At 32.4% G+C, this 21,539-nt stretch overlaps 2 protein-coding genes and 1 non-coding gene across 3 annotated transcripts; 2 read left to right on the top strand and 1 right to left on the bottom strand.

The window, feature by feature from the left end:
- Window positions 1–3,051: 3,051 nt before the first annotated feature.
- On the top strand, window positions 3,052–12,089 carry LOC107803370 (protein PMR5). Its single transcript, XM_075249209.1, has 5 exons — window positions 3,052–3,447; window positions 4,239–4,410; window positions 5,645–5,823; window positions 6,517–6,675; window positions 11,487–12,089. The coding sequence occupies exons 1-5, from the start codon at window positions 3,134–3,136 to the stop codon at window positions 11,818–11,820; spliced, it is 1,158 nt and encodes a 385-aa protein (XP_075105310.1). The 5' UTR covers window positions 3,052–3,133; the 3' UTR covers window positions 11,821–12,089.
- On the top strand, window positions 11,836–11,938 carry LOC142179731 (U6 spliceosomal RNA). The gene has a single exon (XR_012708270.1). It is a non-coding gene; the product is annotated as a U6 spliceosomal RNA (small nuclear RNA).
- Window positions 12,090–12,465: 376 nt separating the features above from the next.
- LOC107790669 (asparagine synthetase [glutamine-hydrolyzing]) lies at window positions 12,466–18,332 on the bottom strand. Its single transcript, XM_016612623.2, has 13 exons — window positions 17,952–18,332; window positions 16,138–16,276; window positions 15,922–16,017; window positions 15,421–15,562; window positions 15,115–15,305; window positions 14,829–14,990; window positions 14,507–14,587; window positions 14,197–14,418; window positions 13,940–14,074; window positions 13,771–13,851; window positions 13,599–13,685; window positions 13,393–13,500; window positions 12,466–13,005 (listed from the first exon to the last, which is right to left on the bottom strand). The coding sequence occupies exons 1-13, from the start codon at window positions 18,029–18,031 to the stop codon at window positions 12,757–12,759; spliced, it is 1,773 nt and encodes a 590-aa protein (XP_016468109.1). The 5' UTR covers window positions 18,032–18,332; the 3' UTR covers window positions 12,466–12,756.
- Between the last annotated feature and the right edge of the window lie 3,207 nt (window positions 18,333–21,539).

The following is a 21,539-nucleotide window of genomic DNA, read 5'->3' as shown; positions in this document are numbered from 1 at the left end:
AATATAATTTTGGGTTGCTTTTTGAAATTTTGTAAGTGATTTGAGTGAATTTTGGAAAACAACCCTTTGGAGTTTTTTAAATTTTTGAAAAATTCTAAAATTCATCTTTAAGTGAAAATTAAAAATTTTATGGCCAAACACGGATTTCGAAAAAAAAAAGTAAAAAGAATTCGAAAGAAGTTAATTTTTTTTTATGTCCAAACGGGCTCTAAGAGTATATATTTAAACTATTTTTAAGTGTATACCGAGTTTAACTTCTACAGGGTAGTATTAAAAGAATCTTTACAATATCAAATCCCGTAAAAGATAATTACAAGTAATCACCTTTTTTATCCGATGGCTGATATGCACTTTAGGGTCCCTATTAATCTAGATTTGATCACGTAAGGCCCATTAAAAGGGCACTCTATGGCCACGAGTTTGTATATTCCCAGGTTCGAATCAAAAATCTCTGATTAAGCATAAAGAAATCCTATATCCATTTCAGCACAATTCTGGGCGGTACAAATAATTATCTGTAAAAAGTTAAATTAATTATATGTAATATAAAGCAGACAATATATTATAATAAGTTAAAACACTCCTAGTTTAAACCGTTTTATACTATACATATATATAAATCTATCCATATATATTAATATTTCGTACAAGGATTTAAGTCATATATATTGTACACTGTTCTTGCAATTTAATTAGCTGCAGCAAATTATTACTCCCTCTGCCCCCATTTATGCAGAACTTTTCGAGAGTTAATTGATTAATTTTTTAAGCTAAAATAGATTACATTAATTTAATATTTTAAAATTAAAATTTAAATATTCAAAAACCGTACAAAAATACTATAAGTTGAATATGTCAATACGATGAAAAAAATACATTTTAAAATAGCGGTCAAAGTTCACATAAACAAAAAGTACCATACAAATTGGGACAAACGAAGTGTCTTATTTTCCAGGTTATCATGGCAGGCTTACAATAACTTACCTATTGTTACATATCTATTTAACGCAATGTTTTAAAAAATTTACACTGTCACTGTAAAGAACATAAAACCAAAGACGGGGAAAAGTGCACAGTTAACTAGTAATAAGATATGTATTTACTTTTAAGCCGCTGTTTAAAATATCTTTAGTCTTAGCCACTGTTTTAATAAACTTTTACCCGTCTGGACGAAAATACCTTTCTGCTCATAAAGTTCAGGACCAAGTGTTTTTAACTTTTGAACTTGCAACTCTAAGTTCAAGACTACGTGTCCTTAACTTTTGAACTTGGAACTCGAAGTTCAGGACTACATGTCCTTAATTTCTATGCTTGTAACTCTAAGTTAAGGACTAAGTGTCCTTAATTTTTGAACTTCCAACTCTATGTTTAGGACCAAGTGCCCTTAACTTTTGAGCTTGTTACTGTAAGTTCAGGACTAGCTGTCCTTAATTTATGAGCTTGTAAGTCTAAGTTAAGCACTACCTGTCCATAGATTTTGAGCTTGTAACTCTAAGTTTAGGACTACCTGTACTTAACTTTTGAATTTGTAACTTTAAGTTAAGGACTACATGTCCTTATGTTTTGAACACGAAACTCTAAGTTCAGGAACTCTGCACATTCAAACAAAGAGAAAATGAAAAAGTATAGCAACACAATTAAAATACGAACTTTTACCCAAAATCACAATAAGGGAATAAAACAAAAATTAGGACTTTTAGCATAGAGCAGAAAGATTTCGCCGGAGAAAAAGGAGACGGAGAGACTGGCAAGGAAGAGAACATGGACAGAAAAGAGATAGAAGAAAGGGCAACACTGTCTTTTCATATTAATTTTAATAGACCAGTGGCTACTTTTGCTCGGTATTAAAAATACTGGATAAAAAGTAAATACCACTTTAAAAAGTGGCTAACCCACCTATGTTATAAAGACAAAAGTCATCGGCCCTCAAAAAGTTTGGTAACAATTTCATATATACATGTATATGTCTTTAAAAATAGCAATATAAATGTAAAGTGTATCCGTAACCTTTAAATTTTGGGTCTGTCTATGCTTAAAATAGGGCATTTGCATCTATGCCCGCTTTTGGGGTCACGTTTTAGCTTATACCCGCTTTACAAAAAAAATTACAAGTATACCCACTTTTCGTGTAACTTCAGGCATACGGGCCTGAAGTAGCAAATACAATCACGCAAACTTCAGCATTCTAGTAGACGAGCCTGAAGTAACAAAAATTGTTGAACCAAGTGTTGGCTGAAGTTTTTGTTTGTAATTGTTGTACTTAAGCATTCTAGTAGCTGAAGTTTTGTTCTCTATTTGCTGAACTTCAGCATGTTTTAGCTGAAGTTTTGTTCTATATTTTCTGAACTTCAGCATGTTTTAGCTGAAGTTTTGTTATGTTTGTGATGAACTTCAGGGCTGAAGTTTGTTTTGTATTTGCTGAACTTCAGCATTCTAGGAGTGAAGTTTTTGTTTATATTTGCATTCTTAGAGCTGAAGTTCTAAAACAACAATGACAAGTTGTCATTAAAATCCAGTTGCTATAATGAAATTATCAGGAAATTTGAAAAGCAATACTCCTATAAAACAAGACCATTAGTAAAAGTAACATTTCACCTAATGCACAGGGAATCAAGTCGTGCTTTCATGTTTCAATAGCAATTAAAATTAGAATTTTCGAACTGGACGGTCCAAAAGCTAATTCCTAGTTGTAAAGAGCTAAAATAGCATATATAAGTTAGGCTAGAACACATAACAATATCTTAATCTTCAGCATTCAAAAAAAGAAGGAGGAGGAGAAAGTGGCCTGAAGTTGTTTAAATAGTGAGTATAAATTAAAACTTTAAAAAAAAAATAGGTATAGATTAAATATGAGCGACGAAATAGGGTGCCCGCCCAATTTTATTTTAGGCTTTAACACTCGTGATACTTTAGACAGAAAATGTTAAATCCGTCCCTGATTCTTGAATCTAAGTTATCTTCACATGCACACTAAGCAACAAAAATTCCCATTCCCTCTGTTGCCCATTTCTCTTCCCTTTATAATAATATATATATATACTACTAAAACACATACATTAATAACATATTCTTCTTCCTTTCCTCTTTCTTTTCTTCTCTCTGTTGTTATTCTCTGTTCCCTTAATTTTCTCCAATGAATCTTCTTTCTTCTACACATTCTTCTTCTTCTTCTTCTTCTTTAATATGTCTTCTTTTACTATATTTTTCTGTAGTTTCATTTGCAGCTTTAAAAAACCATCCAAATCAACATAAAAGGCCAAATCTTTTGGCTAATATTACTTCATGTTCTCTATTTATGGGTTCATGGGTTTATGATGAAACTTATCCATTATACCAATCTTCTTCTTGTCCCATTATTGATCCACAATTTAATTGCCAAAATTTTGGTCGACCTGATACAGATTATCTTAAATATAGATGGAAACCTGCTAATTGTGATATTCCCAGGTACCTGCAATTCTGTTTTCTCGAATAAACTTTCATTCTTTGCTCGTTTTGTATGTTGGATTTTAATTATATGGCGAAGTCAGGAATTTCTCAAAAGTGTTCAAATTTGAAAGTGGAAAAAATTTTCCGACAAAGAGTATTTAGTATATGTTATACCTCTAAAATTTATTAATATTTGACTTATATATATGCCATAATTTTTCGACGAAAAATGATCAAGTGATCACCGTTAGCACCGCGTAGCTTCGCCCCTATTATATACATTGTATAATCATTATTTATACTGTCGGCACAATTTGACATGTTTTATCTGTTCACTTGTCTTTTTTTTTTCATGTTACTAACTAAAAGCAAATTTCAGAATTTGAGTTTGAAGGGTTCGACCTTTAGCTTTTAAAAAAAAAAAGTTTCCATATTTGAATGCTTTTTATCTTAGATTTAAGCTATATACCGTAACAGTATAACTATATACTATGTTTTATATTGTTAGTGCTAGTTGACATGTTTTAGCTGTTTACTTACTTTTTCTTTCATATACCTCTACGTCGGATTCAGAATTTAAACGTGATAAATTCAACTTTTAGGTTCTGCATGTTATACTTTTGAAACTATAAGTTTAAAATTTAATATTTATTCAAATTTTAGCTATTTACATATGTATTTATTTTCTATATCGAAATATGCTTCATTTGCCTCTGTTAACTTGACTTTTTAAATTTATTTAATAGAGTGAATAACTTCTTTATTTTTGGTTGTTGAATTGTTGGGTTAATTTTTGCATTTTTTGGTAGGTTTAATGGGCTGGACTTTGTGAGGAAAATGAGAGGAAAGACAGTGATGTATGTTGGTGATTCTTTAGGAAGGAACCAATGGCAGTCGTTGATTTGTATGATTTCAGCTGCGGTCCCACGAGCTCGAACACAGATGATCACGGGTGATCCTATCTCTACTTTCAAATTTCTGGTTATTTTTTTTTTTTTTTTTTTTTTTATATTTATTTATAATCTTTTTATAATTAATAATGTAGAGGTGGCAAATGAACGAAATTGAATCAAACAAGCCAAGCCAATAAAAGGGTCCTGTCAAATATTTGCTCACGTAAAATGTTAAAATAGCACGGGCTAGTCAGTTTTCGGACTGGTAATTGAAAAATAGTTAGCGTTTGCAAAGTCACTGAGGAATAACCACTATTTTTTGCAGTACGGAAAGTTCCAGCATAAGAACTGGAGATTGATGCACCTATGTATAAACTTCCAGCATATTATGCTGGACTAGTATATTATACTGGAAGTCCAGTATATTATATTGGAACTCCATTATATTATGCTGGAATATTTTTCGGATTTTGAACAGTGTTTTCGTTCAGGTTTATCTTTACATGAAAAGTGGCTAAATTTCGATTACTTTTGAAACTGTGACTATTTTTTAATTACCACTTGTAAATCTGGCTATTTTTGAATTTCACCCTGTAAAAATGGTCGGATCAAATAATGGATAATAACTCTGGGCAAAGATCACTTTTAGTCAGCCACCAAAACTATTTATATTTGGTAGCCGCAAAAGTGTATAAAATTTGTATATTTTTTTCTATATACCATACATACATATATATTGTTATTATTTTGAGAGAGGCTATACAATGTCATTTTTCCTAATAACTCAACTCGGTTAATATGATTGACCTCACTTCATTTCTCATTTTTTTTTAAACACGTGAACACTAATGTATTTTTCTTAAATTGTTAGCTTAAGTTCTTTTGAGTTTATATATTTTTCAATCTCCAAATTTTATTTTATATTTTTGGGTTTGAGTTGTATTTTGACCTATCTGTTTATAATATTTTGAACCGTCGAATCAATAACTTGATAGTAAGTCATTTCGGATTTAGCTCGTTGGGTCAAGTCAACAAACGCACCCGTTCGAACGTGGGAAAATTTGACGAATTGCTAAAACATAGAGTAAGAAGTCGAAGATCTATTAGAAACGACCTCTCTATCTCCCCAAGTAGGGGTCTGTGTACGCACTACCCTCCCCAAACCCCACCTATAAAATTTTACTGGGTTTGTTATTGTTGTTGCTAAAACATAGAGTTAATTTTGCCATCTCTGATTAGTAGTGTTGTTAAAAAATAAATTGTGTGTTTTACTTTTGTACACTAATTTGGAGTTACAATTTGTGGATTTGGGTAAATGACAGGATTATGGAGTGAGTGTATCATTTTACAGAACACCATATTTGGTAGATATAGACTCAGTACAAGGGAAGAATGTGCTGAGATTGGATGATATAAGTAAGAATTCCAATGCTTGGAAAGGTGTAGATGTTCTCTCTTTCAACACTGGCCATTGGTGGACACACAAAGGCTCTCTCCAAGGGTAAACATACTGCCCCACATTCACTTTGGCATTCGTTTTTAGCCTTTTTTCTTTTTCTTTAGAATCTTAATTGGGGTATAACCTTGTCCAAATGTAAAAAAAAAAAAAAGACTAGTTTTGAATCATATGTAGGATAATAAAGTTTGAAGATTGACATGAAATTAAGGGGGAAATGATTGCAGACAGGGCGGATCTAGTGCAATGGTTACGCGTTCAAGTGAACTCTAATTTTTGGCCTAGAATCTATATTTGTATTAAAGTTTTCATTTAGTGTATAAGAATATTTAGCTCGATACCGTATATGTTGATCCGATTATTTTCGTATATTTGGGATTGGTATAAAAACTCATAAACTTAAAGCCCGTTTGGCCATAATTTTTTTTCACTCTTTTGAGAAACTTTTCACTTAATTCGGAATCAGTGTTTGGCTATGAAAATTTCAAATTTCATTTGAAGTTAAGTTTTGGAATATTTCAGAGATTTAAATAACTCCAAAAAGCTATTTTTTAAAATTTTCAGTTCAAGTCACTGGATAAAAATAAAAAACAGCTCCAAATTGTATTTATGTCTAAACACAACTTTAATTTTTAAAAATCATTTTCACTTGAATTGTTTTCTTCATATTTTTTCGAAATTTCATAATTCTTATGTCCAAACGCCCATTTAAAATCTTGAATTCGCCTCTATGTACAGGTGGGATTATATGGATGCAGGAGGGACATTGTATGAGGATATGAACAGGCTAGTGGCATTAGAGAGAGGCCTAAGGACATGGGCAAGATGGATTGATGCCAATATTGACAAAAGTAGAACCAGAATCTTCTTTCAGGGCATTTCACCTACACATTACAAGTATGTCAACTCTCTCTCTACTTGTGGTGCAAAATTGTTATATGGATATTCAATTTCAATCAAATTGGAATCGACTATATAAATTCTCACTAGTCATGTTATTCTCCTTAAGCCCTTCTCGATCTAATATTAAATAATGTTGGGCTCACACAAGCTTAAATAATGGAGCAATACGAGTAATAAGAATTTATATAACTGATCTTAACTTTCCCAGGATTGGAGTATAACATTTGTTGTTCTTGTTTTTTTGCAAATTTTGTTGGACCGGCCCCTTTAGTGCATGTCTAGGGTAAAAAGAATTTTTTTTAGAAACTGTCAATTTTAAGCCGCTTCCAAAAATAATAACTAATAAAATGTATATTTTGTGTGTATATATATATACATACATACACACACACACTTTTTGGAAGCCAGTTTTGTATTTTGCCCAAACTTTTAGTTAGGGGTGTACAAAGGAAACCGACAAATCGCAACAACCCGATAATCCGAGTGAAACTGAGAAAAAAAAATTCGACTATGGTTTGGTTTGATTTAGTTTGGTGTTGGAAAAAAAACCCGACCATAATTGGTTTGGTTTGGTTTTAACTAAAGAAAGTCAAACCGAAACCAAACCAACCCGACATTACATATATAGAAATTTTAGATATATTTAATATATAAATATAATTATTGTGATGTAATTTATAAATATTTCTTAAAAGATTTCATAATTTTATCTTTTGAGGTATTATTTCAAGTTTGGGCTTAGAACTTTTGAATATTCCAATAGGTTTTATAGCTATTAACATTAGTAAATTAAGTTGTGCTAAGCAAAAGCCCAAACCAAAATCAAATCAATATTAATGCTAACAAAAGATATTCAATTCAATACTACGAACGAGAATGTATTGAATATCTATTTTTTGTTTTGCAAAAATTTAGATAAAAATGCATAACCTATTTTTATTTTTCCTTTAGCGTTTAGTCATGTAATTAATACTCTCTTATTAGTCTACTTATTTTAGCATGACTTAGTACTTTTAGATTATGTTTATTTTTATTATGACTTTTTAATTAGTAATATTTATATTATATAATTTTATTGTCCTTATTGTTGAATATTTTAGGATAATGCCATGACATATCACATATTTTGTATTATTTTCTTGAAAAATACTTTATATAGTTGTATCTTACTAGGACTAAAGAAATATTTTGAGCACAATTTATTTGTTTTGTTCCACGAAGATTTTACCGGAAAAAAATCCGAAAAAATCCGAAAACCCAAGAAAACCCGAGAGTGAAAAACCCGAATTTTATTGGTTTGGTTTGGTTTTTAGATTTAATAACCCGACATAATTGGTTTGGTTTGATAATTGTAAAATCTGAACCAACCCGACCTATGTACACCCCTACTTTTAGTGGTTTAGTCGTGTGGGGACCTTTCCCCAGCCTAGCTGTAATTGACCATCATAGCTTCTTAGGTTGCACTCCAAGTTGGACAAACCCTACATGATTTGAAAGGTATGTTTAAATTAGTAATTTGGATAAGATTTTGAAGTAGGAAATATAATAAATTGTTTGAATTGGAACAAAATATTGTGAAAATTAGCATTTGCTTCAAAATACTGAATACTTGATTGGAAAACAAAATTTTGTTCAATTTTGGAAAAAAATTAGTTTTTCAACAAAAGACCAAGAAAACAAATTTATCACCAAACAAACTGAAGGTGTTAATTTGACTATCATAATAGTTGATTAGTTCAATCACGATGCATGTCTTTCATTAATAATTGTAATTTTCACATGATAATGTCTCCCGATGAGTGATAGTTTAATAAATTTGTGTATTACATCGTTGATCTTTGTTTGCGAAAAGCACTTAATGCAATACATTGCAAAAACAACTTTCCAAAAACTATTTCCAGACGAAAAATGTTTTTCCAATTAAAAACTAACTAAAATTAATCCAAACACTGTTTTCTTAGCTTGAATTCTTATTTTACCTTCATGATTTGCATAAATATAAAAAAAAAAACCCTATTATAATTTTAGTATTTATTCCACACCTAATATGTATAACTATATATAGTAATTGTACAGTAGAGAACATGATGAATAGATGTTGAGGTGAAGTCAGTTGTCGACACCGTTTTGTTTGTTGGACTGTAATAATACTACAAGTCTACAACGTAAAAATAGCACGAGCTAACTAGTTTTTCGACTGGTCATTCAAAAATAGTCATCGTTTGTAAAGTCATTAAAAATAACCATTATTTTGCTGCAACAGAAATCGGTCCAACAAAATATACTGGAGATAGGTGTACCTGTGTATGAACTTCCAGCATATTATGAGCACGCAGAAAGTTGCAGCATAATATACTGGAGATTGGAGCACCTGTGTATGAACTTCCAGCATATTATGTTGGACCGGTATATTATACTGGAACTCCAGTATATTATGCTGGAGTTCCAATATACTTATGCTGGAACTCCATTATACTATGCTGGAGTTCCATTATATTTATGCTGAAACTCCAGTATATTTTGCTGAAGTAATTTCCTGATTTTGAACAGTGTTTTCGTTCAAATTTATCTTTACATGAAAAATGGCTAAATTTAGATTACTTTTAAAACTATGACTATTTTTGAATGACTACTAAATCTGGCTATTTTTGAATTTCTCCCTACTACAATAGAGTCTTAAAGTAGCGATATTTACATAAATAGCCAATTGAATTTACTATTTACTTTTCCTAATAGGAATATTTATATAAATAGTCAGTCAAATTTATTAGGACTAATTTCTATATATACGTGCATTGCACGAGTATGTTACCTCAATCACAAAAATTATTGTCAAAAAAATTATGAAGCAATTGACATTAACACTATTTAAGATGTTGAAAATTAGTGCTAATACATTATTCAACAAATGATTGCATGTCGCTTGAACCGACACAATTGATCAATCTAATTCAGTTAGTTAGATTTTATTTTGGGTAATTCTGGCTTTAGTTTAAACACGTATTAGAAAACTATTACAGTTTTATCCAATGGAATATATTAGAAAAATAACCAGGAATTGATATAGCTCTCGATCTTCAAGCTTTCAATTTGCAAGTTGCTTCATGCTTCATATTAAACAAACTCATCTCAATTATCAAAATCAATGTTCACGTAGCATAGTCCTTACAAAAGGAGGCTATATATCTAGCATTGTCAAATAATGTTTGTGGCGGCGATGATTTACTAAAATCTAATAGAAAAAAATCTTACTTGATATAAAGTCTCAATTATTAGGTTAAGCCCTAATATGCACCATGATATAGGAAACTATATTAATCATAATTGATGAAAGATATAAAAATCATCTTTTATGTATGTAAGATATAAAGTGACATAATAAATTTTCACGAACCACTTTTTCTATCTCTACCGTGCAACCATGTAGCTAATTACAAGAAATATGTATACTGAGTTATTTTATTTACCATAATAATTACTAATCAAGTATATCATTAAAAAAGTAAATTCACTGAAAAGTAAAGCCAAAACAAACATAACTGAAATTTTTTAGCATTAAGAAATACAATATCAAACCATGTTAGGAAAATTATCATTAGTTGGCAAATAAAAATACGTTATTGGGATGTACCTTAAAGAGAAGAAGCTTTGGACATGCTTATAGCATAGTAGGTGTGCAATAAAATATGAAGTTTACTATGTACCTATCGGCTTTACGTAATCTGAAAAGATATGCGGCAAATAGGCATGCTATAACCCTTTTTATATTGGTAAAAAGGTATTCTTATATATATGTGGGATTGGTATAGCTTTAGAACTTCAATAATGTGTGTGTGTGTGTGTGTGTATGTGGTATAGCTTTAGAACTTCAATAATGAGTAGGACGCTTAATTCGTATAAGAATTCCACGTGAACTCGTATTAGGATAAGTATTTTGGTGTGACAGTTTTATCCAAAAGCTAATTATTTTTTCCAAAATATATTTTAATTTTTAGAGGGTATAAAAGTTGATCAATATTTCAGGGATATTTTTATCGTTCAAAATTTAGCGTAAAACATTCGTTCTTTTATAATAATAATAATAATAATATATATATTTAGTTTAATCGGTTGGACAAAGGATTATTTAGTTTAATTCTTATGCAAACAGGCGAATATTGGCCCATTGTAGGAACAGTTGATGGACTTGTTTTATTTCGTGTCTAGTTGGTGGAATATTTGCATATGATTAAGTAGCTTTCCCCACATGTGGGATCTCCAAAACTCAATGGCCTGATAGACAATTATGCACTATTAAAATAATACTCCTACTATTTACTTGTGAAGTTGCAGTTTTAGAACAAATAAATAAATAAATAAATAAATATATATCACTCTTTAATAATTTAAACTTTTACTTAAACTCTTGTCATCACAATCTTATATGGTATCAGAATTGGCAAAAATGCTTGTAATTTGAATGATAATTCCGTGTCTTAACTAATTTTTTCCTATATTAAATGTGTCTTTGATTTCTGAAAAAGAACCAAACCCGCATGTGGTGCAAATAAATAAACAATATAGTAAACGCATGCTGAGCTGGGGTTTGAGGAAAAACCAAACCAAATAGGATTTATTATACGTAGCATCATCTTATATTTTAACAAGAGGATGTTTCCTGGATGATAACTCTGGACATTGCGCCAAGGCTTCCCTTTGGTTAACACAATAGTATATGACATAATAATTTGTTCATTGAGACGGTTTACGCAATACAATGAATGATATGATATGATGATATACTAACACTTCGTCAATTATGGCAGCCCAAGCGAATGGAACACCGGCACATCAATGGCGACGTCGAGAAGTTGTTACGGCGAGACAGTGCCGATGACCGGCACGGCATATCCGGGCACGTACCCCGATCAAATGAAGGTGTTGCAGGCAGTAATAAGGGACATGAACAACCCTCCTTTTCTTTTGGACATAACTTTTCTATCAGCAATGAGAAAAGATGCACACCCTTCTATCTATAGTGGTGCTCTCACCTCTGAACAAAGAGCAAATCCTGATCATTCTGCTGATTGTAGTCATTGGTGTCTTGCTGGTTTGCCTGATACTTGGAACCAACTTTTTTACACTGCCCTTTTCTTTTAGCATTTGGTATATTTGGTTCCTTTCGGGACGTCTGATAAAATTGAAACGATACAGAAAAGATTAGTATGGCTCTTGCACAAGAATGACACGCACAAATCAAGACCGGTGGTATATTTCCTCTTTTTTCTTTTTTCTTGTTGCTTGATATGTTTTGCTCACAATTGATGCAATTCATTTTAGGACATCTTTACAAAGATCAAACATGTACTTGAGTAAAGTTTCATTTCCTGTTGGTGTAAATGCTTAACAAATACATCTTGTTCATTTTGTAATTATTGATCACTTCTTGTGATTCAATTTTATTGAACTTGGGTCATCTGTGTCAAAATAACAGATTTCATGTGATCTATTTCAAAGTCTAATTTGATTTATATCCATTCAATTGGCAAGCCAATCTATCCATTGTGATTTTGACCATTGCTTCCATCTTGCTCAGCTCACATCATTTTAGAGTGTCTCAGAAGTTGGGGTGCCGGGGCGGGCGAGTGGGGGCAGTGGTGGATGCACATGATGGCTTCGTTAATGTACTTCTAAGATTGAACCCGCTTACACAAAATCCTGGGTCCGTCGCTGGGTGAGGGTGTGGGGTGGGGAAGAGCACAAAGCTCACATATATACATTCTGATCTATAAACATGTCATGATCTAGAAAAAAGGGAAAAGATTAAATTACACATAAGATTAAAGTGACACATAGGCAGCAACAAGAAAGCGCTTAAAGCCCATAGGTTGCACATTAGGAGTGCTCAAGATCTTTAAAACCTCCATATATGATCTTGATTTTTATTCTAGTCTTACATTTACCCAATTCTCTTTTATGCAGCAGGATATCTAAAAGACATGCTGCTCTTTTCCTATAATAATGATAATAACAATAAAAATAATAATAATAATATTTCAAACATGTAGTAGTTATGAAGACAGTAGTAGACTAATGCTAGCTCCTTATTGTGAGCTCTGCAGCAGCACCCACTCCTACCATCCTCGGCACATTATCGATGATCGTTGTGTCCAAATTCCCATTACCAACATCGGGGAGATGATCGTCATAAGCCGAGTTATGTACACCGATTGCAGCCCTACCGGAAGGATCAAGGTTGTTCGACCACGAAGCATCCCACTCAATAGCTTTAGCTGTGCTGCAAGCTATACTCGGTCCTCCAGGAACAGTTAGCCTTGCTGAATTCTGCAAATCCAACAATAGTAACAACATGGTTTAAAAATTGACTTATTGTACTGTTTGGCTAAAACGAAGCAAAGATACTCTTAACATGGTGTGATATTGTCGGCTTTGGGCCAAGCCCGCATGGTTTTTCCCAAAAGGTCTCACACCATTAAAAGTATCCAACTTCTTATAAGTAGAATCTTTTTGTGGCTTCCTCGTGATGGAATATACCAAGCTAAATCTTCTTTTTTAGAACCACAACTTAGTAAAGTACGCGAAGTAGCAAGATGGGTGAATGAAGGTGCTTTAATCAGTAGTAAATACTTTTTCCAAGGAGAAAAAACACCTCCTTTATTTTTCATGTTTCCATTTAAGAGATATATGATTCTAGTCTCGCGCTATAAGTACCTGTGGGAAGAACCTCTCGAAAATCATCCTGTAATAGTATGCTTCCTTTGTAGTTGGAGTGTTGTGAGGGAAGATATGTGCAGCATTAAGCATCATCCTATCAGTCACCTGAGAGAAAAGAATTGTTTCCAAGATCAGCTGACAGCAAAACAAACGAAAATTGGACGATAACGATGTAATAGTTCTGGATTTATTTAGAAGCTCACATGTTGTTCAGCATGTGCTTTGAGTCCATCGATCCAACTATAGCCTACGCCATCACTGAATTGTTCTTTCTGCCGGTACAGAATATGCTGCAGAGTACATAAAAGAACAAAACATGTTAGTTTTGATCCATACTAATCGGCAAATCAGTAGGAAAAACATGACTTTGTGGACCTTTGGGAGATAGGGTTGCTCCTCATCATCAAAAGCCTTCCTAAGAACCCACTTCTCGATCCTACCATGATCGTGTTTAATCTGAAACGGATGAAAAACAAGTTTTAGAGAACGTGCATATTCAGTTATGCTTCTCATCTCATTGACAATTGGAGCTCAGTTTTGTTACCATCTTCCATTCAGGATCGATACTCATAGCAACGTTGATGAACTCTTTATCCAGAAATGGTACTCTAGCTTCTAAGCCCCATGCTGATGTTGCCTTATTTGCTCTCAAACAGTCGTATTGGTGAAGCGCTTTTATCTGCATGCGAGTGAAAGAGCAGGATTAACATTTCTTCTCGAATTATAGCAATTTATTCCAACCCGAGACAAACAATGACAAGGAGAATCAGACTTGCCAAGGGAGCCGACGTGTTTTATTACCTTGTGACATGTCTCCACATGGAATTCTTCCTTGTTCGGAGCCTTGTGGAAGTACAAATAGCCGCCAAACAGTTCATCTGAGCCTTCCCCTGATATGACCATCTTAACTCCCAGTGATTTAATCTTACGCGACATAAGGAACATAGGAGTGCTTGCTCTGATCGTTGTTACATCGTATGTCTCGATATGGTAAATAACATCTTCAATAGCATCAATTCCATCCTGCAAAACATGAACACTTGTTGCTTTCTAGGAGGAAAACAGAAGAGACTCACATGAATAAATCGGAGTAGCAACACGATTTACAAACCTGAACTGTGAAGGTGAACTCGTGGTGAACGGTTCCCAAATAGTCAGCAACTTCTCTTGCAGCCTTGAGATCTGGTGAGCCCTGTCAGTCAGAAAAGAAAAACAGAAATTGGTATTGAATATCTATTTTCTATTATAAAGTCTCAAGACCAAAGGCGAGTCCAGTATCTAGCGTCAGTAGGCTCAGAATGAGTGTCATATTATATGTACACATCTTATATTTTCTTGGATTTGTATATATGGTTCGAACCAAAAGCAATGGGTTCAGTTGAACCCACAGAACCCGCCCCAAATATGTCTCCGCTCAGGATTGATAGTCTGACCTCGAGACCAACACAGAAGGAATGAAGCTGTGCTCCCCATTGCTTAGCAGCTTTTGTTCCAGCCAAGTAGCGAGCAGTGACAGAAGCAACCAAAGACGAATCAAGTCCCCCGGAGAGCAGAACACCAAAGGGGACATCGGTCATCAATCGTTTGATAACAGCCTGCAAAATTAACCACCACTCCTTATAGCCAAGATCGTTTGTACAGACAACTTTTTGAGTGCTAAAACCAAAGTCGAGAGAAAAACATCCAAGATTGTACACTAGATTCATTAACAAGCCTCACATTTTCGAAGGCACGTCTCAAAACTAAGGGGTCGTAAGGATTTGATGGAATAGCCTCAGAGAACCATTGAGGATTGTACCATCTCCTAAACCCGCCATTCTTGCTCGAGTACAAGTGACCGGGAGGGAAAACTTCAAAATGTTCACAGTCACCATTTAATCCTTTTAGCTCAGATGAAATCCACACAGAGCCTGAGACATAACAACACGACGAAATACCAAATAACATGTATCAAGATTCTTCAATAGTAAATAGGAATAGCTTCAGTTTTAATTTCTAACTGGAAAATTGTATAGAAAATCTTACCATCAAGTCCCCAACCAATATATAGGGGAGTAATTCCAATTGCATCACGAGCAGCAAGAAAGCTGTTATCGCGCGTATCCAACAATACAAAAGAGAACACCCCATCCAACATGTCCACAAAATTTTCTCCATATTCTTCATACTGATCAATACATATCGATAGTGAGACATCGTATAAATTTTTCTAATTTACTATAACATATTTTCCAGAGGTTATCACTATGAGCATGTTCGTTTAACTGATTAAAAGTAGTTGATTGCTATGTTGCTCGGACTCTCCGAAATGCTATCGGGCTGACATTTTCGAAGAGTCCCAACAACATAGGTTGATGAGCATCAAGTGCTAAAATGACTTTATGAATGAACAGTTACGTGTATGGATAAAAATGTTAAAATTGATAATAAGTGCTTATAAGCTAATTTGACCATATCCAAACACCCGAAATTCCTAATATAATTCACTGGCCTAAGTTGGTCAATGAGAAAAGTAAACTAACTCACAAGATGTGCAATAACATCACAATCACTTCCAGTTCTGAACTTGTGATTAGGCATAAGATTACGAAGTTTCTCATGATTGTAAATCTCTCCATTGACCTGCAAAATTTAGCACACAATCAATAATCAAATATACAAATTTTCATCCATAAATAATCTAAACAACGCGATCGTAAAAAAAAAAAAGAAAAAAAAAAGAGGTAAATTAGAGGCACTCACTGTAACAACAATCGTCTTATCTTGATTAAACAGAGGCTGATCACCAGAAGCAGGATCGATAATTGCTAAACGTTGATGTGCTAAGTAAAAATCACCATGTTGATATATCCCACTCCAATCTGGTCCACGATGCTTCAACCTATGTGATCAAATAGTTACCAAAATTCAAATATTTGTTTCAATTACAAAAGGCTATTGTACTGTCACATGCAAAAGGTGGATCCAGGATTTAATCTTGATAGGTTTGACATATAAAGATTTTAAAACTGAACTCATTGTAGTTTTAAAATTAAGGTTTTAAATCTACTAATTATTGAAATTTTAGGGATTTTTCACAAATATATTTATACTAGGTTCAGATGACCCTGGTACGTAAGGGTTGCATCTGCCACCGGTCACATGTTGCAGTACTCGGAGGTGGATGGAGCACCCAGTTCAATGAGTTCAACTGAACCAGCATTTTTGATACAAAATACTGATATATATGTGAAAAATCACTAAAATATACTTCTTTGTTCCATTTTATGTGTTATTTCCTTTTTAGTATGTCCCAAAAACACTATCATACTTTTTTATTTCGAAATAGTTTAACTTTAAAATTTCTACTTTATCCTAACGAGGCGATTCACAACCACACATATATCGATGACTTGTTTAAGACCACAAGTTTAAAAATTTTTTTTTTTTTTCATGAACTCCAAGTTGAGTCAAACATACGGAAGGAATAACAAATATTAAAATTTTGACCCATAATTTTCAAAGTATATAATAAGTATAATAATAAGAACCTTAAAAATTGAAAACAGAAATCAAGTGTATTATGGCTTTTGCCATCACCATCATGAACAGGTCACGGTGACGGTTGGTCCAAGAAAAATTTAATAATCAATCTATAGAATTAGGGTCCGGGTTAGGAATAATGTATCCTTAATTAATCTTGTTTTATTCTTGTTCTAAATTCAAGTATCCAAACAATTACTGCCAACTCACAAGTCTTAATCTTGTTTTAAATTCAAGTAGCCAAACATCACTGCCAACTCAGGTCAGTTACATCAACATAAACTCAATTAGTTTAGCTTATTATTCATAAATAAATTAGAGTAATGCAAGAACATTAAAACAAATGGTGCAAATCAGACAAATATGCAACATAAACTCTACTAGAATGAACTCTGGTTGAAATGAATCAAATGATAAATTTTAAATAATTAAGCTATAAATTCTGAATTTATCTCTCGTGCCAGTTCCGTATTTTAGGTATATCAACATAGTACTCTATTACTCAGCCTAAAGGGCATCCCGGCACACTAGGCGTTCCATATTCACGTAGGGTTTGAGGGAAGGCCGCACTTCGAGAGTGTGTTGTAGACAGCAACGACGAAACCAGAAAATTCAATAAAGGTGTTCAAAAATTTTGAACACCCTTTGCCACTAGGCTATACAAGGATGTTCAAAGTCATATTTTTTGAATCAATAACAAGTAGTAATATTTTACGCATAATTTTTTGCCAAAGGGTGGTCAATTGCTACAAATATCTTTCCTGATAGACAACTTACCCTAATGCAAACACTAGTAACTGCTTTTACGGCTCCAACCTGTGAACTATACAAAAATAACTTTACCGTTGCTCCAAAATAATCCTTCACTCTATTACTTTAGCTCCTATTATTCGTATAGGAGCTAGAGCAATGCAAGAACATTAAATGAAGAAAGCAAAAAGCAAACAAATCGAAATTAAAAAACAAAAAAGGTGAAAGTAGAATAATTATATGATGGAGTAATAAAATAAAAGAGAAAAGAAAGGGGAAATTGCCTGCGAGAGAGCTCAAGAACTCGAACCCTTTTGGCCTGAGAATCATCTGAACAACCCAACAAAGCCAAGATTCCACACATAATTGATCACTATTTTTCTTTGATTTTTTTAGACATAATATAGACACCCTATTTTTTACTCTTTTTGTTCCAAACAAGATAAAGTAGTAGTAAAAACTAAATCCAATATAAGATAACTTTAAATGGATAAAGCTCTACTAATAGAAGTAGTAAAATAGATAACAAAAAGAAAGAGAAAAAGGGAGAGAAATATGGGAAGATAGTTAAAAATTTACAGGATTTTGGGATAGAAGAACACGTAATTAAAGAAGAAGGCAAAAATGATAAATACACAAAAGATGAACGTGGAATTCTGTAAATGAACCAAAATGACCACCGAATTTATAGGCGTTTTCATGCGTGGACAAACAAGTTAACTACGTCATTTCTCACGGCGACGTTTTCTCTGCTTATTTTCTTTTGCTTTCATCACGTTTTGGATTTATCTAAGAGACTGATTAAGTCATATATACGTATATTTAAAGGTTTATTATTATACAATCGATGAATTTTAACCAGTGATAGCGTTAGCTAATTTTAATATTTTGCCTTAGCAAGGCCTAGGTGTTTGTACGGGCGTAAGCAAAAAATTTTGTAAGCGGTATCGAAATTTATAAAAGAACAGGAATAATAACTTATCTTATCATACTTTTGGACAAGAAATAACCTTAGTCTATTAATTTTGTTGAGTGTTAAGTTAGAAAAGGTCATGAGTTCAATTCTATTTAATATTTAATTATTTTTTAATAGAGACTCTCAAATATTTGCAAAAAGAATATGCTAGTTGAGGTTCAAATCTCTGACCCCTTAAAGCAAAATCAAGTACATAACCAAGACACTAAGAGACAATTTATGTTAAATAATATTATTTTTTCTTACTTATATGTTTCCTTACAATATTAATACATATATTTATATTTAGTAAAGTTTTCCAAGGAAGTGGTGTTGCGTGACACCGCTTCATCAAACATGCATTGGGCTTTGGGCTAGGGATTGTCCGGGTCAAAGTCATGGTAGAACATGACAGGTTTTTTATGGGTTTGGTTAAGAAATAAAGTTACATTATTGCTAATTAGCAATTTATCAAGTTACTAATTATCTGATAATTAATTTTATTGTGTAGATAATTTTTACATCATCATTATATAGAATTTAAACTCGAATATGCATCAATAGTATTAGAATTATTTTTAATTATCGGTGAATTTTAATTTGTAATAGTAGGATAAATATATTATTTTTAACAGGATACCAATTAGTAATATTTATCAAGAGAATTTTTATAATTATTACCTAATAATAGGTATTTTATTGTATAAATCTATTTCTTTTGTGTTCATTTAATAATACTAGTTCCTAATATATGCTATTTTTTGGGTTTTACAAGAATTTATTAATAGAACGGAATCGACCATAGCATCTTTGAGTACTCCAATTATGGTATATTCTAGGACCACCTATACAATGACATATGGTGTTATTTAAGTTTTTTTTCAATATTGACAAGCTATGGTGATTGGATTTATATTGTCTATTTCAATTTACAAAGATAAATATTGAATGTAAGTTAATTGCTTTATAACATAAAAATTCTTTCTACGCTACCAAGGTAATTTAATATGTTTATAACATATTAGTTGCAGTTTTTAAATTTTTATCAGACTACTAACGGGTTGTATGGTACACAGAATAAGGTATGAGATTAAATTTATACCACGTTTGATTGACGGTATAAATTTATTCTGTAAATATGGTATAAATTTTGTTCCGGTCTTAATACATGATATCCTACCTTATCCTATCAAACTTGGGATTATATTATTCCATCTCCCAGATAAGATAAATTAGTCCAAAAATTATAATCTCAGAATTATTATTTCGGGATAATTTAGTTTGCGTACCAAACGATCCTTAAGTCCATAATGTTTATGATAGCAATTTACCTACAAAAGACACGCTTAGGTTTATCCAGTTTTAGATTTATAGGAGCTGAGTCAGCAAGACTTTGTTTTTCTAGCGTTGTTACTGAAGTCAAATTTCCTACGCTTGTTCTACGTGTTTACGACTATGACTTTTGGTACCTCCAAACAAGCCATAAGCTTTATTGGCTCTTTTTTCGTAAAATTCGGAGGAGAAAAACTTAAAGTGTAACTTCCTCGTAATTCTTGATATATATCTTTTATTAAAGGTTGCCAAGATAGTAAAATGATGATGAAGTTATAAATAGTACTCGTTCCATTCCACTTTATGTGACGAAATTTGGAATACAAAGTTAAACTGACTAATTTTTAATGTGAATTCAGATAAGAAAAATAACTATATAGTTAGTAATTCAAATTTTCTAAAAAATATTTACAAAAGGTATTATAAAAAAAGTTATTCTTTGACTCTACAAAGATATATATTAAATATGTCACATAAAGTGCCGAGGAAGTACATCATATGAATTTCTAAAATTTGTTTACTTATATAAATAGAACAATGACGAATATGTGGACAAAGACAAAGTAAAACTTATGGAAATAAGCTATAATGACATAAGCTTGTGCGTGTATATAATTAGATTGATAGTGAAATTCGCTATGTTTTAATTTGAAGACCTTTTAAATCAACTACTAATACTTATAAAATTATTATCTTTCTTCCTCTTGGGTGACGTAAAAACATGTTTCATAACATGAAAGATAAAAACATTATCTATGCACCATATATAAGAGCTTTTCAGATGTTTCATAACATGAAACATAAATTTCATAGGAGGAATAATACAAGTTATAAACACTAATGCAAATATTTTTTGTATTATTGGTGTAATTATCATATTTGGTATTTACGTACGGTAATAAATTCTCTACAAGAATATCACAACTTTGTGACGGAATACTAATGACGGACAGATTCATACAAAATTATGACAGATTTTGTAATTTTATGTTGTAATTCATCAATTTGGACGAAATTTGTGACTGTTGCATGACGGTCGTGATGGAAAACAGGTATAAACAGCGGAAGCAAATAGCCGGGATTACTTGCACGTAATATAGACAAAACATAATCACATATTTTAATCAAACATAAAATCGGTACTTATCTCTTGAAGCGTGACCGCGATCACAAAAAGAGCGTCCAAGCATGAGCCAAACCCGTCCACGTGATCATTCTCCAGTTCCACAGTCATCTGATGTGTGATCCAAATAATGTCCGGAATAAGCAAAATTCGTGTGGGCGAATGTCACGGCCAAATTCCCACTATAGGCCGTGATGGCGCCCAACATTGCCGCTAGGCAAGCCAACGGCGAATTATCCATATAATTGTTCATATTGAATATTTTCTACGTAATTGATTTTATTTCATAAGAGAACAATTAATAGATGATCGTGGTAATGTAAAGCATAAATTAACGGAAGAGTAAAATAGTGAATTTTAATACTCAAAACCATATAATATCTGCTAGAATATTCTCAAAACTCGGTGTCACAAGTGCATGAGCAAACAAGTAGAATGTACAAAAACTCTCTAAGAATTACT

Source organism: Nicotiana tabacum, chromosome 3, assembly GCF_000715075.1.
Source record: "Nicotiana tabacum cultivar K326 chromosome 3, ASM71507v2, whole genome shotgun sequence".
Taxonomy (NCBI): Eukaryota; Viridiplantae; Streptophyta; class Magnoliopsida; order Solanales; family Solanaceae; genus Nicotiana; species Nicotiana tabacum.
The sequence above is the reverse complement of the archived record's forward strand: the minus strand, read 5'-3'. Positions and strand labels throughout refer to the sequence as shown.